This window comes from Podarcis cretensis, assembly GCF_951804945.1.
Source record: "Podarcis cretensis genome assembly, chromosome: 4".
NCBI classification, from domain to species: Eukaryota; Metazoa; Chordata; class Lepidosauria; order Squamata; family Lacertidae; genus Podarcis; species Podarcis cretensis.
In genome coordinates this window covers 42,231,594-42,249,246 of record NC_137173.1, presented here as the reverse complement: position 1 = coordinate 42,249,246, position 17,653 = coordinate 42,231,594, and the positions used below count along the sequence as shown (strand labels likewise).

The following is a 17,653-nucleotide window of genomic DNA, read 5'->3' as shown; positions in this document are numbered from 1 at the left end:
AGCCATCACAGGACTCTCTTAACGTTACTGGATTCCAGCTCCCACCAGCCCCAGCCTGCATGGTCAATGGTCAGGGATGCTGTCAGTCAGAGCTCTCCATGGGTTTTCTAATCTCCAAGGCTGATTTATGGCAAGAACCTTCCTTCATTCTCTTATGCAGAGTCTTGAACTTGTGCTTGCACAAATTTAAAGACCTTTTTTCAGGGTCTAAGGGTCTATATTTTAAGCTCTGAAGCTACATTTATTGATAGCATTATTCATTTTTAAAATTTATGTCCTATAAATTTTTCGTCAACGGGAACTCAAGGCAGATAACAAATAAACCTTAAAACATGGTCACATCAATGATAATTAACTCCAACTTTGGGGGGGGGCAGAATTAGCACTCAATCAGGCCTGAATGCATTCCAGAACAAAAACTGCATAAATATGTTTAAGAAAGAATGCACATAAGCACTGAGTTCGGGTGGTAGTGATTTTCCCAGTAAGATACTGATCTTGTGGAACTTCCCAATATTACAAAACTAATCAGGTTTAGCTTTGCATTATGCTCAAGTTGTGAAAGCACCCAGAAAGGATTTTTAATTCTTATGAATAAAGAATTTAAAAGGTCATCCTTGCCACAAGACCTATCAAATATTTAAGCTAGAATTTATAAGCTACTCACAACAGGCTATAGTCAGAATTTCTGGGATAGTTATCTAGACATAATGTCACATGCAGACTACAAGAAATCTGTTTGCAGTGATGAGTGTGATGACATCGTCTGATGAGGATGACAAGGTACCAGCTTCCCTTCATCAGGACAAGCAATTTATTAGTATCTCCTTTCTATCTCTTTCTCATTGCCCTAATCCTGCTGTCTCTGAAACCTCATGCCAGCCCAAACTAGTCATTTGTATTCAAGATTTTTCTTCCTGGTGCACTTAGGTATCTTCCGCTGCAATTTGCTTGGCTCTCTAGTGCTTACCTCATTTCATATAAGACAATATCCCCACCTCTCTCAGTCTCTGTGATAGAAACCATTCAAGCTTATGGGCAAGGCTAAATGGGTTTGGGTTGCCTGTGCAATATGTAGAAATGGACCATCTTGCTATTCCCCCCCCCCCCCCCCGAACTGACACTTCAAGGCACAAAGCCATTTTATTAACCGTCCACCATTTTGGGTAAATATATATTCTATATATGTTTGTATTGGCATTTGTTGGCATTTGCTAATTCCCACCAAGCCAGCAAAACAACGTTAGTATTTTAAAAGTAATTGAGTCCTTTTCTATTACTGTATGCGGTACATAATCACCTCCAAGTAACATCCAGGCAAATGTTCCACTCTGTGGAACACCCTCCCATCAGATGTCAAGGAAATAAACAGCTATCTGACTTTTAGAAGACATCTGAAGGCAACCCTGTATAGGGAAGTTTTTAATGTTTGATGTTTTATCGTGTTTTTAATATTCTCTTGGGAGATGCCCAGAGTGGCTGGGAAACCCAACCAGATGGGCAGGGTATAAATACATTATTATCCCCCAAAGTAATACAGTGCTTCCGTGAACACACACGTAAAAGATGGGTTCAGGTATACACGTGTAAACATGCAAGGAGATCCATTCATTATACAGTGATGCCTCGCAAGACGAAATTAATCCGTTCCGCGAGTCTCTTCGTCTAGCGCTTTTTTCGTTTTGCGAAGCAAGCCCATTGACGGCTTAGCGGATTAGCGCTATTAGCGGCTTATCGACTTAGTGGATAAGCAGATAAGAGGCTTAGCGGCTTAGAAAAAGGGAGGGAGGGGGAAAAAACCCGCAGGAACTCACAAGACATTTTCGTCTTGCGAAGCAAGCCCATAGGAAATTCGTTTTGCGAAGCACCTCCAAAACGGAAAACCCTTTCGTCTAGCGGGTTTTCCGTCTTGCGAGGCATTCGTCTTGCGGGGCACCACTGTATTCACCTGTGAATAAGCCCCATTCAACTCAGTGAGGCCTACCTCTGAGTAGACATTTGTAAGATTGTGTTACAATCCATTTAAATAAAGCAGTCTATTCAAATAAGTCTTCGACAAAATGGAACAGAGGGATGAGATCAAATTAAACTTCTTTTACTTAAGAGACTCTACTAAGCAAACTATAGTAACACATGCCAACCCTAAATTACAGTTCTCAGAAAATCGCTACTCTTCCATTTATGCTAATAAATGTCCCCAAAACTAATAAATAAGACCATTATCACAATACAAGCAAAGCAATATTTCAAACATTTTGTGAACAGGGACTACTTTCTTCTGACTCAGTCCTCAAGTGCCTGATCTCTGAAACTTTACGCAAGTTTTATTTCACAGGGAACAGATGGCCTGCACTTCTCAACAGCCGGGTCCATTTACAGCTCATCTCTCAAGTTGAGCCCACCATGCTACTTTCCACTAAGAAAATCTTAGTGCATTTACATGTCTAGGTGGAACAACAGAACTCAAATCAAGAGATTAGCACTAAACTGCAGGCTTAATTCATTTTCCCATCTCTTCCAGGAGGTGCTACAGTGCTCGTTAAACTGCATCAAAAGTGAACAAAATGAACAAAGAATAAAGCAGAAGAGCAAAACAAGAACATTAAAATGCTAATAGAAATCAGCAGATTTATTTACACAGGGGGTGCATAATTCCTCCCCCCCCCCTCCATTTGGCAGTTATACAGTGTGAACACACCTAGTCATCTTGAGCTAAACAGCAGTGCTTCTAAGCTAAGAGCAAGAAAGCAGCTATAGGCCTGACCCTGCAAACAAAAGCCTCTGTACTACACCCCATATAGCCTGTGCTTCCATATAGAGTTGCCAGGTGTGTATCATTCTCATTATGCAGCTGCAGGGAGATCTGCTGTCATAAGGAAGGGCCATCCTTTGTTGGAAGAAGCTGCAACATTTTGAATGCAAACTTCATCTGTGTGAGAAATAAAGACACTGAATTTACACAGGATCATGCCAACAGAAGCTACCTTAGTACCAATGATTAATTGCCAACCCCCACTCCAACAGTAACACAATTTCCAATCAAAAATGCAAAATCACTGTTTTCCAAATGATTTGGGGAAACATGTTATGAGCAAATATGCACAGCAAAGCCCTGGTACTTGTTTTTCTTTCTGTGCTTTTCTTAAAGAAAAGCAAATTGGGGAAGGGGTGAATTGAGCATCCTGTTTTCTCTGACCAATGGGCTAAAGTAAACATTAAGGGCAAACGTTATAAAAAAGAAAGGCAACCTTGAAGATTGGGATTTTGAGTGGCAATGGAGATCCTTAACCTTTTCCCTTTATCTGCTCCAAGTCCACCCCCATAATGCCACACATAGTTTTATCCCCACGTTTCAAAGGTGATTTTGAATTCCATGGAGTTAAAGCTGTATAGAAGAGATCGATTTGGAGCAGACCAACAATGGAGAGGGTGTTCACCTCCTCCGCCCCACCTCTTCTCTACTCAAGATCCCCACACTCAACACTGCTTACACTTCAACTGAAGGAAGAAAATACGACACAGACCAGGAGTCATCTAAGTGTTCCTAATCACTTGAACCCAATTGCATTAGAAAATGTGTGTTATGGGAAGCCAGCACACAATTTAAAATTAGCATCACACCTTTGCTGCTTCTGTCAGTTGCGATTCCCTGGAACCTACTCCCCCTTTTAAAACTCAGAACGAACTGATAAAAGCCACTTGTTTCACAGTTCTGCCAAGACTATCTAGGGAAGCGCTCCAGTTAATAATGGCAGACAGAGTTCAAACTGCAAGTCAAACTACAAGTCAAATCATAGTCAGGAAATGCAATTGTTTATCATGAGCTCCAACTGAAAGCCATGACAGACTTCTTTCTTTCTGAAGCTTAAAAAATGAGAGTCCTTTCTAAGAGTACTATATATAGACACAGAGGAGCTGTATGCCTGCAGTAAGCCACTCTTTATTTACTCAACCATATATTTAATTCACATAACCGTTTTCTGAAGCAAAACTGCACCATCAGCCAAATGAAACAAAAGATCCCATATAACGCAACACCAGAGTTAGCGTTCTGTAATTCCCTCCGATCACCCGCATGGTTCTTTGGAGTCGTGGCCTAACCACAACCTCTGCAACCACCTGATGATGCATGGCAAATTGCTTTTAAAACTGAAAGGAGGTTCAAAAGCAGCTTGCAGTTAGAATTGAGGTCAGCTGTTTCAAGCCAAAAATCCCATTAAACTAGCCCAAACTCCTTGCCAGAGCTGAAGTAGCTGTTTTGACTCAAGCCATAGTTGTTACTGCTGGTATGCTGAGCAAAGTTAACCATGGCAATGCAGGATTTAGAGATGGGGAATCTGCCATTATGTGTCCTTCCCAGAAGCCCTTGGTGAAACATGCACAGCACCTAAAGAGCCTCATTTGAATGTCTGCTACCTCCTCCCACACTCCGCTTTAAGAAGTTTACAAGCCTCAGATAACTTGGACACCAGCCAATTTTTCTCTTCCCCTTGGACCATTAACCATCTGGCCTTATGCAGAGTTCTGGAGAATGCAAAAGCTTGTACCCCATTTTGTGATGTTGGTTAGCTGAATAAATGTATTGGCAAAATACAGAGAGAGAGGAAGGTTGCCTTTCCAGGACCTGGGGTAGCAAGAAGTTACACATACCCATCTGTGCATTTGGTTATTACCAAGAAGCAGAATTTCCTGCCTTTCCTGATATATTCCACTTCCTAAAAAGGAAAAATAATTAGCTGAGAGCTACCCATTTTCTTCCTTTCCCCTTCCTATTCCCTCCCACTCAAATAGTGTTATTTACTTAATAAGCAACTGACGTTATCTGGGAAATAGTACTACATCTGCCACCTGGGCCTGGCTTGCGATAAAAAGGTGTGTAGTAATCCTGCCCCTCTTTGAATATTCAAAGCTCTTTGAATATTCTAATAGTGTTGGAGGAAATATGGGGGAGACAATGGATAAGGTAAAGAAGAGATCTTTGTAAACACCCCTTCTTCCATAATACAGTGGTTCCTTGGTTCTTGAGCTTAATCCCTTCCGGGTGTCCGTTCAACTCCTAAAACCGTTCCGATTGGCTGCAAGAACTTCCTGCACTCAAGTGGAAGCCGTGTCGGAAGTTCAGCTTCTGAAAAACGTTCACAAACCGGAACACTTACTTCCAGGTTTGCGGCGTCCGGAAGCCGATTTGTTCGGCAACTATTGTAAGCCGCTCGATAACCAAGGTATGACTGTACAAGGGGAGAAAAACACATCAATTTTGTTTCTTGGCTGAACTGCTTTAGAACCATGTACCAAAAGTGCAATGTCCTTGACACACGCACAACAGCAGTATCCCTCTGATGCTCTCTCCCCATTTTGCCCTTAGAATGCTATCTGAAGCAGCTCTGCCAGCTCACACCTCACTGAGCTTAATGGGCCTTATGCCAGCCAAATGCTTAAGCATCCACTGTGCATAATACTTTGCTGTATCCAAGTGAGATATGCCTGCACTTGCCCCATCCCGTCCCTGCCATTACAGAAGTTTACAAAGCAAGCTATCATGAGCAAAACTGAAGTGAGAGCACACAACATTTGTCAACACTTGCTGCAATCTACCATTAAGCCAGATTACTGGAATACCAGCTTTCCTCTAACTGTTACATGGATACAAACTGTAATATCGCCTTTCAAGTTGCATTTGAGGAAAAAATGGTTTTAGGCACTCTAGACAGACTCAAGACTTGAAATTTGAATGCAATTCAGATTTTGAAACAGAGGTGGTAAATTCAAAATAAGACTCCAGAAACTCAGCACTATCTACTTGTTGACACTCTTAATAGTTTAAATGTTTAAAAAAACAGTTCTTTTCTTCCTCCATTAGCTTTCCCTACCCCCTTCTTCCTGTTTCCATTTAGACTGTAAGCTTGCAGGTGTAGTTTTGTGGTTAATTCTGTGTTTTGCACCATTTTGGGGTTCTTGTCTTCCTCTTCACCACATAGACCCCCTTCTGCTTTGCATTCCCCACCCAGAACATTAATTACAGCAAGCAGGGCCACCTCTCTCATTCTCCCAGGACTCTAGCAAGAGCAGATATAAGAGTAAGGTAAAGGTAAAGGGACCCCTGACCATTAGGTCCAGTCGTGACTGGGATTGAGGCGCTCATCTCTATAGGCCAAGGGAGCCAGCGTTTCTCCGCAGACAGCTTCCAGGTCATGTGGCCAGCATGACTAAGCCGCTTCTGGCGAACCAGAGCAGCACACGGAAACGCTGTTTACCTTCCCACCGGAGCGGTACCTATTTATCTACTTGCACTTTTTGGCATGCTTTCGAACTGCTGGGTTGGCAGGAGCAGGGACCGAGCAATGGGAGCTCATCCCGGCGTGGGGATTCGAACCGCCAACCTTCTGATCAGCAAGTGGTTTAACCCACAGCGCCACCCCAGATATAAGAGTAGGAAGCATCAATAAGTTTTGCTCTGCTGCAGACAGGTTACTTCTCCCTCTTGGCGCCCCTCCCTGATCTCCAACTCAATCTCCAGAGACAGAAGCTGCTTGATAAATGTTTCAAGCAGAGACATAAAGTTTCTGGAAATTTTTAAGGACATGAAAAACTCATTTTTCCCTTCATTTGGTGGGAAACGGAAATTTCAGGAATTTTTTTTTTTAATCTATGCAATACTTTCTTATCAAAGTCAAACCCATTTACTGCCTTAACAAATAATGCTCTACTTCTAATACAATTAGCACATAAAATTGTACATTTGGGCATATTTATTAAATGCACAGCATAAGCCTATACACATTTACTCAGGAATAACAACCTTTGTTTAGATGAACTATAGGATTACAGCCTCAAAAGCATACTTGCCTTAAGAGGCAATGCCACATGCATTCACTGAACCAGGTGGGATTTCTGAGAAAAGTATTGTACTGTTAGTTTTGAGGGTATCTAGGAAGGGAGAGGTGAAACAGACTGCTACAAGAGAGGAGTCAGATCAAAACGACAGCAGATACAGTACCCCCAAACTAGATTGAAGGTCAGAAGAAGGCAGCAAGCAACAACTGACAAGCAATGAAGGCCCTGTATGTTCCTCTCACTAAGACGGTAGCACAGAAATGCATATTGTATTTGAGTGTTGTATATGTATATACAGTATATACAGGAATTATTCTCTAAAACTGTAGATTGTCTAACATTGTAGATGGTCTAACATATCTTCATACTGCATATTAAGTGCAAGTAAAACCTGGAATATTTTTTTTTTTTTTTGGGGGGGAGACTTTCATCTCTCTGATTTTAGGAATGATACAGTCCAGAAAGGGGGCAGATAAAAAAGAGAAGAGAAGAGATTGGCTTGACCACTACTGGCTTTTGCCACACCCATGTCTGGCTGGCATGCACACCCTGACATATTGCAGCCCTTGACAGTGACAACAAAAGGTTTTGCACTTTTGTTATAAATAGAGTACCAAGACCAATTTTAAATATGCAAGTTAGTGCCTCATATGATGGCAATTCAGACAGAATGTTCGCTCCTTTGGGACCAGTTCATATGACAGTTTTGTTCTACGCAAGCAGTCTCAACCATCCGCAGCAAGTATTCATATGTGAAGAGTGTTCATCTGGGTCCTTATGGATATGCAGTTAACAGCAATTCCAACTACTGAGATAACAGGAATTGTTCCACCTGGTTCTGTCAACTCTCACACTACGTTTATGCTTACATAAAGGGTCAGAAGTTGGGACTGCTGACATATATAAAAGGGGAACACCCTTTTTATATTGAGATTTTTATAATTGAGATGGTCCTTTGAAGCACGGCTCTCAAAGAACATACACTTCTGGACTTCACTGCAGCAGCAAAAGTTTCTAAGGGTGGCCTAAGCAGAGAATAACAGAAGAGGGGCAGGTGAAGGAGGATGGAAAGAATGTCACATAGCAATAAATTTTTCCGTGGCACAGAATTGTCATTCCCAGTTATGGGCATACTTCAGTATTAAGATCTAGTCAAAAACTCAAGTTTGACAGGCAGGCAAATAATACTTCACTACCATTTCTCTTCTTCTTCTTCCTCACACTGTTCACCTCCCATTGTCTCAAAGAGAAAAGAAGTGAGGAGGCTAGCCTATTTCCCCAAACCTGACCATGCTACTTGCTCCCCCCAAATCCTTCAGGAAGTAAAAGGGGTTAAGTGGCATTTTAGACATTCGTATATCCATCAGTTACTCCTTCTCTTGAACCTGTCTCCTAAAGGAGCCTTAGAAGACAGAGGAAGCAGCAGAATCCTATTCCACACACACATATTACCCTAGAACTGCTTCAGAAAAGATAGCAGAGGCATTGTTCCTCCTGTTCAGGAAGGCTAAGTCACTAATGCCAAAGACTCCCCCCACCTCCCATGTAAAGCTGACTTGCATCCATTGCTCCCCAAGCACCTTGCAAAGGCACTCCTCTACCCAGTAATAACAATCCAAGTTTAACTCCTTTGTTTTGGTTAGTGTGCTATCATAACCAGTATCTGGCAAATTGCCATCTGGTAGTGCAGGACCAAGATTGCAATAGGATGAGTTTCTCCTACAACACCATTTGAGCATCCCCACAAATACTCAGCTTCAACAAGAGCTTATTCCTTGAGCACCAACTAAGTAGTAGTCAGACATGTTTAGAGTCACATGCCTGTCAAGTGTGTCAATAGTGGCTGAATAACCTGGCTTGTCATCTTTCAAACTCTAACCTACATTGCAGCCCATTTACTTTGCCTCGGAGAAGTCTACCTTTACAGTACGTTCATTCTTAAAATATGATAAACCACCACAAAATATTAATTTTCTCTTCATGGAAACTCAGCACTGTGCTGTGATCACAGAGTCCTACTACAAAGCTGACTGTGAAAACCCCAAAATTAGAACCGTCAGCCCATCCTGGCCATTTACTGCATTTCAGTGCAGATTCACACCTCCAAGATAGCATTCCCTGTTCAAACAAGCAGCTCTCAATTATTTCCTCATTCTCGGCTCTAAAGAACTATGCAATCTCTTTAGACTCACTCACAATACCATTTTCATTTTATAAAAAGTGTCTAACATTGCAGTAAACTGTAAATCAAACCTGAGCTTCAATGATTCACAGAACCTGGAGTTCATTTGTATTGGGAAATCTACCCTTTATCTGCTGCCAAAACATAAGAACAGCTATATTCATGCAATAACTTGTGCCAAAAAGCCCACCCAAGATTTGGTGGCCTCCATCTTACGCCATCCCAGAAACCTGAGCAGTTTTACTCTTGCCTTCCTATATTGTATTCCTCATTTTTTCTCCAAATTATGAAAATTCTTCCATGGAGAAACACATTATTAAAACATCCCACTTTACTGAAACAGTACAGGGCCAGTTAATGTTGCAGATTGTGCAAATGAACAACAAGCACAAGAAAAGAAACCCGATACACAGATCAGGTGGACAACGCACAGGTTAATTTCCTTTTGCACCACAAGTCTACAATGAATATTAAAACATGCATCAAGAAGAGTAAAACTGAGAGTACATGGTCAGACTAGTTCAAGTCCCAGATCACAACAATGATGGCAATGCACAGAGTGGCATTTCTCCCCCCAGACACAAGGGTGCTAAATTTCATGCAGCAAGCCAAGTATTATTTAGATTTTCAGATGTTTTCAGCATAGGCACTGTGAGAAGGTCGAAGACAAAATTCAGTTTCAATTTAGTATTGGGTGAACCAATAGTGTAAGTAAATCCATTGATTATAATTAAACCTAGTACATTCTCCATCAAATATCTTCCCCCCCTCACACACATACCCTGTATCTGCTTTCCTTGATTATTAGCACTTTGCATCCTATATCCGCAACACATTCTTGAACAGTTCTTCACTTGCCAGATGTACATAAAAGTTGGTTAATATCTTTGGATTTCATATTTCATGAACTTTGGGAAACTAAATAATATTTTATTAGCTTTAGACTTGTCTATGTTTTGCATGAGTCTTTATTCCAATACATAGTTTTAGAAGAGATATGCTCTCCACATCCATATCCATCATTTCTCATTCATTAGCATTTTCCCAACTTCTTATTTAACAAACTGCCTCAGCTGCTTTCGCTATAGCAATATGAAACTATTAAGGGCACTGTGTCCTTGGAGATATTAGCATGGAGTCACACTGGCATTTTATTTAATTTAAATCAATAATCAACTGAACCCACAAGGGCTCAGCAAAGATAGTGTTTAAGACAAACGATGATATAAACAAGGATATAGAAAATACAGAAAATTATATACTGCTAAATTAAGAATTTTTTTCCCTCTGTGGGAGTTCCAAGTACTTTTTGCAAACCACTTTGATGTGGTGGTGGTTGATTTTTACAATCAAGCAGTGTATACATTTTATGAATGAATGAATGAATGAATGAATGAATGAATGAATAAATAAATACATACATACATACATACTTTTCCATGAGAAGCTGTCTTACTAGATGAGACCAAAATTCCTTTGAGACCAAAATTCCACTACCTCCAATACTGGAGAGCTATATATCTCCAGAAACTCACAGACAGGGAATGGATATAATTGTCTTCTCTTGCTTGCACCAGCATCTAATACTCAAAGAAGCACACACCCTCTTAGAGTAATGGCTCTCTCAAGGCTAACAGCCATTAAGAGGCCAATCCTTCATAAATGTGTTTAATTTTCTAAAGCCATGTAAGCTAGTAGCCATTGCTGCATCTCATGGGAGAAAACGTCTTTTGTTAAATACTCATAGAAGTACTTTTGGTAAGTGTTTCAATTCAACTTCAACTGGCAACCCCAAGATTACAGAACAAAGAAAGAACACTATCCATCATCTTGCCAACACAATTTTGTAAACCTCCATCATGTCCAACCATCTACAACACAGTCCAGAAAAAGGAGTCTAAAACACTTTAATCACTCTACAAATTTGTAGGCATTTTTTTTCTTGAATGCTTCAGAATAATAAACAGTATCCAAAAGTGGCACCATAGACAGCAGTCAGCCGCCAACAATTCTCTCTACACTCTTAGTATTCAAGCTCATCTTGTGAACTGTATATTCAAAAGTGTATTTGTTGCTCAAATGAGATAGTACTATTTTATCTGCTTCGTGTGCATAAATAAATTCTATAATTTGCAGCCTCAATATATATATTTTAAATATCAAAACAGAAATCCCGTGTGTATTCTGCTCAGACAGTTGTTACAAGCAGCAAGAAGGGACTACATCAATTTATCTGAAGTATGGCTTTGACCTGCGTATGGGAGGCTAGGGGAGGGGTAGTACTTCTGGTGGGGGATATCTCATTCTCCTTCTGAAGTAATTTGTTCACCTTGGGTCCCCACGCTGCGCACAGCTTTCAGCTGGGGCTCCTAGAAGCTGTCAGCATGCAACAGTGGCCACACCCCAGGAAATGGTTTCAGCTGGCTAACTGATGGGCAGCTGATAGGTTTCAAACCCTCTGCGAGTTAGAAACTTCCCCTGCATGTGAAGACAAGCTCCGGCAGACTGAGCAGACAAGAGCAATAATGGGTGCAATGGCCAAGAGGGCAGTTTCTGCATGTGCTATAGAGGGAAGTGAGGGGCTGATGGGGTTCATCAACCTGGGAAGACAGCCTATCTAGGAGAAGGAAAACTCTTATCCTAAACCTCTGCTGGCTTGCGAGATATTTCAGGAGAAGAAAAGGCTACACAAATCCCGAGCTGAGTCCCTAAGGTGGTTGGACAGCACCTTGTACATCTCCTTCTGGCAACCCCTGAAGCCAAGCTGGTGCCAAACATGTTGCTCTGCCCTCCACACATCAGAGTGGCCAAGAAAGGGGGTATTGTTGTCTGGATAGCCCAGGACCTCTATACACCCTGCCTAGGCTTGCACCCCAGGGAGATCACATCGGTGTGCTAACCCAGTGGTTTGACTCTACCCCTGGAGGCATACTCCATTCCCTCTTGAGACAGATGGATGCCAACAACAGCAATGGTCAATAATGGGAAATAATTAGTGTGAAAAATATCTGCACCATCCACCTGGATGCAATCACTTTGCAGAGCCTTAAGTTCTTCTGAAATTTAGGAACAGAGGAAAAGAGCAAGAGCATGTAAAAAGTGGTTGATCTCAGTGAAGCAAGGCCACACTGATCTCTCTTTTCATATCAAGTTGGGCAAACCCTGCTCTTAAAAGTGCTGGATGACAGAGCAGAATTGTTATTATTCTTTACCACAGAGGAATGAGGAAAATGTAATATCAGGTTGCTGGCAGTTGGAAAAGAACAGGTAACTCAGCACATATTAATTTCACCCTTTAATCCTTTCAAGCATCAGGACTTTCCCATATCTTTCCTCTGCATACTCATTTATAGTATTGATCAGTGAAATAGCATATCTAATGGGCAAAGCCCTTTACACTCTCTCTTGCTTTGACTTTTTACCATAATTGCATTGCAAAGAACACTGTTTCATGAGGTTCATGATTACAAGCAGACAAGCAACTAATTACTGGAAGCCTTTAACTGCAGGGTTTTGAATTAAACCTTGATTCAAATTACTAACTGTTGTAGCATCAAAGAAATCAAACAGCTGGAAATGCAAGCCATTGCAAACAATGGACATGAAATGAAGCTCTCTGAAAGATCCCTAATGCTAGCCAGGAACTGGAGATTAGACAGAAAAAGCAATGCAAGAACTTCTGAGGCATGGAAGACAAATATTGATTACCTGGGGATTTTGAATGTTGATTGGGAATGTTCTTGCTGTGGTACAACATGAGTCACCTGCTTTCCCTCAAGCCCTTTCCCACCAAAAGAAAGAAGCAGTTTTTTAATTAAATGGAACAGTTATCTTAATTAGGACTGGAAAGGCTGACATTTGCTCAGGTTACAGATCAAATACACACAACTTGCATAAGAACTTGCAAGGTGGCTTTCCACGTGGTTTGGCAAAAAACAGACCTACTTGTGGGTATTTAATTTTTTCCCTTCAGTTCTCATGCTGTTAAAAGGTAAACTAAAGACTGAAGCACTCATGCTCAGAATGCAATGCCACATGCCAGCAGCAGGTTCAGCCACCTTCCCAAAACATGTACCTCAACTGTTTCCCTATGAAACCATAGTTAGAAGGCATGCTCTGTTGAAGGCAGAAATAGCGATGCATTTCCTTGTACATTTACTTGGTTTGGTAAATATATAACTACGGTAGGTAATTAGCCGGATAGCAGGAATGACCTTTGGTCAGGTCCCCTATACATGCCATATCAAACCTCTGCAAATATATGTATCAGCAAATTATTTCCCTAAATTTCAACATTCATAGACACAAGGCCTAACTAAATATGCTTGACATTTTCTAATACAGGCAACCTCCCATTTACACGTGTTCCGAGGCACTGCACACATCAGTGAAATTGTGTATTTTTGAAACACCACAAGAAAAACCTATAAACACCCTGTTCCACCCCTGCCCTGCCCCTTTTTGTGACATTTTTGTGACTTTTTGCATCACTTTCAGGTTCGGTACAATGCATGCATGCACGGTCGTGCACATAATTGAACGTGCATAAATGGCAGGTTGCCTGTACCCTATTCACTCATATGAAGGAGACAGCATCAAACTCCCAACAAACCTGCCTCTCATTACCACTGTACAATCATGCAAAAATGAGAGGAAGAATTTTTAAAATATTTGTCTACAGCCTTCTCTCTGTAGCCAACACAAGGGCACTTTAAAACAAGTGATCTTCCATCAGCATTGTGGGCAGTGAAAAGGTAAAAAAAAAAAAAAAAAAGAGCAAAGGACCCCTGGACATTTAAGTCCAGTCAAAGGTAACCGTGGGGTTGCGGCGCTCATCTCACTTTCAGGCCGAGGGAGCAGGCGTTTGTCCACAGACAGCTTTCCAGGTTATGTGGCCAGCATGACTAAACCGCTTCTGGTGCAAAGGAACACTGTGATGGAAACCAGAGCACACGGAAATGCTGTTTACCTTCCTGCCACAGTGATACCTATTTATCTACTTGCACTGGTGTGCTTTCAAACTGCTAGGTTGGCAGAAGCTGGGAGCTCACCCCGTCGTGTGGATTTGAACCGCTGACCTTCTGATCAGCAAGCCCAAGAGGCTCAGTGGTTTAAACCACAGCGCCACCTACGTCTCTACTGGGCAGTACCACATGCACAACTGAATGTTGGAACTAGCATTTTTATTATCACACTATATGTGATGACACCCAGGTCTGTTCACATGAGGACTAGTCTTATCTTTAGATCAAGAGGGACACACAGATTAAGGAAGAATGAACCTTCCTATACCTGCAATTTACCTGCCTGTAGTCTCTTCCCTCTACCACCTCCGCCTTGTGATTCTCACATAGCCCCTCTCACTTCCACTATTGGAGGCCAGCTGGGGGAGTGAAATGGGGAGGGGGAAATAAACTGCAAGGAAGTAAGTTTAGCACTCAGATATGCATCCACGTGGCCCCTTTTCTCTAAAAAGGCAACAAACCATTGGGTCCAGCACCATTACTTTTTATTTTATTTGGACAAACTTGGGTCAACAAGCAAGTCTGCCACAAAACTAGTACATGTACACAGCCCTAGGCCATGAAGGGCAGATCTGTCTTCTTTGAACTAAACGGACAGAAACACCAGGTCCACTAAATATTTTAAGTTAAGGAATTATTTAAACCATTCATTTCATCTTAGAGGAGGGGGCTTGAGACATGAAAAATGGTGTGTCCAAATTATAATAAATCCAATATTTTGCATATGAAAATACCAAGAACTTCTGATTTGATGAAGATCTAAGTACTGAAGAAATAATTTTAGATAACGAATAATCCTTAAGAGAAATGGTTCTTCGATTATGCACCCCAAGGCCTGCATTCCCATTACCCTCTGCTTAAGCCAATAAAATTATTGTAAATCTTGACATGTTAAACACTGAAGCTTTTCTATAAAACTTTACTGCGTTGTATAACCGATATCTTATAGGTTAATTACAGAAGCTCTGAAATATCTTTTCTTTAAGCTGTGATGCACTAGCAGTCTCATTTAAAAATCCCTCTACATTCTATATTTTCTAGGTTTTTTCACTCTCTCACACATGGTTCTTATTTTAAAATGTGTTGTTCTGAAGTGCTCCAAACACTAGAGCCCAAAAGCCAAGTATGGAACACTCCTAGTCTAGCACCGGAAAACACACCAGGGCAGCTGTTCCAGAGAGTCTACAAACTTTTAGCAATTATAGATGTGCCATGCATTAATTAGTATGGTATATTCAGAACTCAAATTAACAACACTAAAATTAGCGCCAGAGCACTTCTGAACACCAGAACACCTCTGAATACCAGAACACACACACACACACTCACACACACACACCCAATGCATGCAAAACTCTTTAATGCTAGTTATTTAATGCTGCAAAGCTATGTGGGCAAATTTCAGCAGAAGCATGTTTCCATTAAACTAGGTGTCATAGCAAGAACTAGGAAGTGAAATCAGCTGCTGGACGCACTGGCATGACAGCTTCCAAAATCAAAGAAGTGAATAAAATATACTGACGGAAACTGCGAAAGGTATAATCTAAGCACCGTATATGAACAATGTAAGACGACACCTTTCCCCCACCCAAATCATTAAAAGTACCAAAGCTTTAGACAGAGAAGTTCACAATGATTTAATGAACTCCTACCTTAAAGGGCAGCCGCTAAAGCCAGCCATCCTATCCCCCCAAAGGTGACCATTCCCTATTCATGAGAAGACTAGACAGAAAGCTAGACCTCCCGCTACATTAAGGAAGGAATTAGACACAGAGTTTAGTTACCTCTGCTATGACAGAGAGATGAAGAAGAATACAAGAGTGGATCTGTTTCCAGTCTTTTAACACCCGCTTATAAAGTGGAGATTAAAGCTGCATTAATGTTTTCTGAGGACATAAGAGGAATATGGCACTGGGGGGGGGGGTGTCTCATTTTCGGTCACGGAGTAGGGCTGCCTCCTCCAGTCAGAGAAATCACTTGGGACTCTAAAAGTGTGCCGGGTCGCTTCACTGGAGAGCTGGGTCCTGCACAGTCGGGGGGGGGGAGAGAGAGAGAGAGAGAGACCTCCAAGCATGGGCAGAGTGCCTTCCTCCACTAACTACTTGCGCGGGTATATTTTTCCAGGCTTCAAAGGGTCACAACATGGCTCTCGAGCAAACAACCCTACAGTTCAACCCTTGATGATTTGATTTTAAAAAGGACAAAGAAAGACCCCCCCCCCAAAAAAAACCCAGGCACTGCTCATATCCCGCAACAGAGCTACATGCGAATAAGGAACGCCGCGTATCCAAAAGCCAGGTCAGGTCAGGATCCCCACCACCCGAGTCGCGCTAAGATCGCCCTCACATCGTCTAGTGTCTCCCTCCCTTGCTCTCGCCCCCCACCCCCACCCGCACCTCCCACCCCTCTTTTTCCCACCACCCCTCTCTCTCCCCAGGTTCCAAGGACTCACCAAATAGCGACAGGAGCAGCAGCAGAAGGGGCGCGTCCTCCCCTCGGTGCCCCATGCCTCTGCGTCCAGAATTGGGGGCGGGCAAGAAGCGCGCCGAGAGCCAGCCAGCCGGAGCCCCCCAAGTCGGTCAGCGAGCCAGCAGACCCTCAGCTAAAGTGGAGCCTTAACAGGGGGTGGGGCCACAAAGCAATAACCCGAGCGCGAGGCAGAGCAGCGAGCAGCCCTCGCCCGCCTCTTCCCCGCTGGCTGGCTTGCTTGCCCTGGGAGCCGGCAGGAGCGAGGGAGCCGCCCGCCTCAGTCTCCGCCGTCGCCGCCGTCCCCCTCCTCAGCCCGGCCGCGCAGCCAACCACAGGGACAAACTTTCCCTGCCCCCGCCCCGCTCCCCCTCCCACAGGTGCCGAGGGAAGGCCGGCCCGGCCCCCACCCCCTTAAAGGGGAGGAGGAGGAGGAGGAGGAGGTGAAGCGGCTGCGCTCCCCGCCAGCCGGCAGCAGCGGCTTGTCCTCCGACGGCGCTGCCGAGGGATTCCCCGCGCCGCCTCAGCCCGGCCGAGGGAAGCCATCCACTAGTTCCATTGCATTTACAACCAAGCAACCTCCGCACCTCGCTCGGCACGCCCCGCACCCGGCGCGCGCTCTCGGTCAGTGCGCGGCGCCCGCCGCCAAATCCCGCCCCTTCCACTCTCCGTCTCGGCGCTGGGATCCCGAAACAAAGTGCCGGCAACTAGAAAGCGAAGCCCTTCAAACCAGGCGGGAAGAAGAAAGAAGGCGGGGAGGGAGGGAGGAAGTTGGCCGCTCAGGCGGATAAAGCGCGCAAAGAGGCTCAAAGGGGAAAATCGAGTAGCCCGAAATAGTCCCACACGTTGGAAGTGAGAGGGGCGAAGGGTCCTGTCTCTCCTGTCAGCGTCGCGCGGAGGGTTTTATGGCTCGCAGCGCAATCCTAAAGTATGCTGACTCCGGAGTCAGACTGGCGGGGTTTTGCTCCCAGGAAACGTGGGTTAGGTTTGCAGCCTTGGCTCCGTACGCACGCTCCTTTGCAAAGTAAATTTAGTTGAAATGTATGGGGAAAGGAAGTCCTATGGGAGATGGGGGACGTCTTTGGGCGCACGAGTGCCCCCCCCCCCCCGCTTCTCCGCTTCAGGGACCGCGTTTGGGCAATATGGG

The 17,653-nt window shown here is 43.3% G+C and overlaps 1 protein-coding gene across 2 annotated transcripts in view; it reads right to left on the bottom strand.

Moving 5' to 3' along the window:
• The window catches only part of PTGFRN (prostaglandin F2 receptor inhibitor), a 78,963-nt gene extending 62,335 nt beyond the window's left edge, over positions 1 to 16,628 (bottom strand). For both annotated transcript variants that reach the window (XM_079974782.1, XM_079974783.1), the window contains exon 1: positions 16,493 to 16,628. In XM_079974782.1, coding sequence (XP_079830908.1) covers positions 16,493 to 16,547 — 55 coding nt within the window. In that variant the 5' untranslated portion in view covers positions 16,548 to 16,628. The remainder of the gene's footprint in view (positions 1 to 16,492) is intronic.
• Positions 16,629 to 17,653: the final 1,025 nt, after the last annotated feature.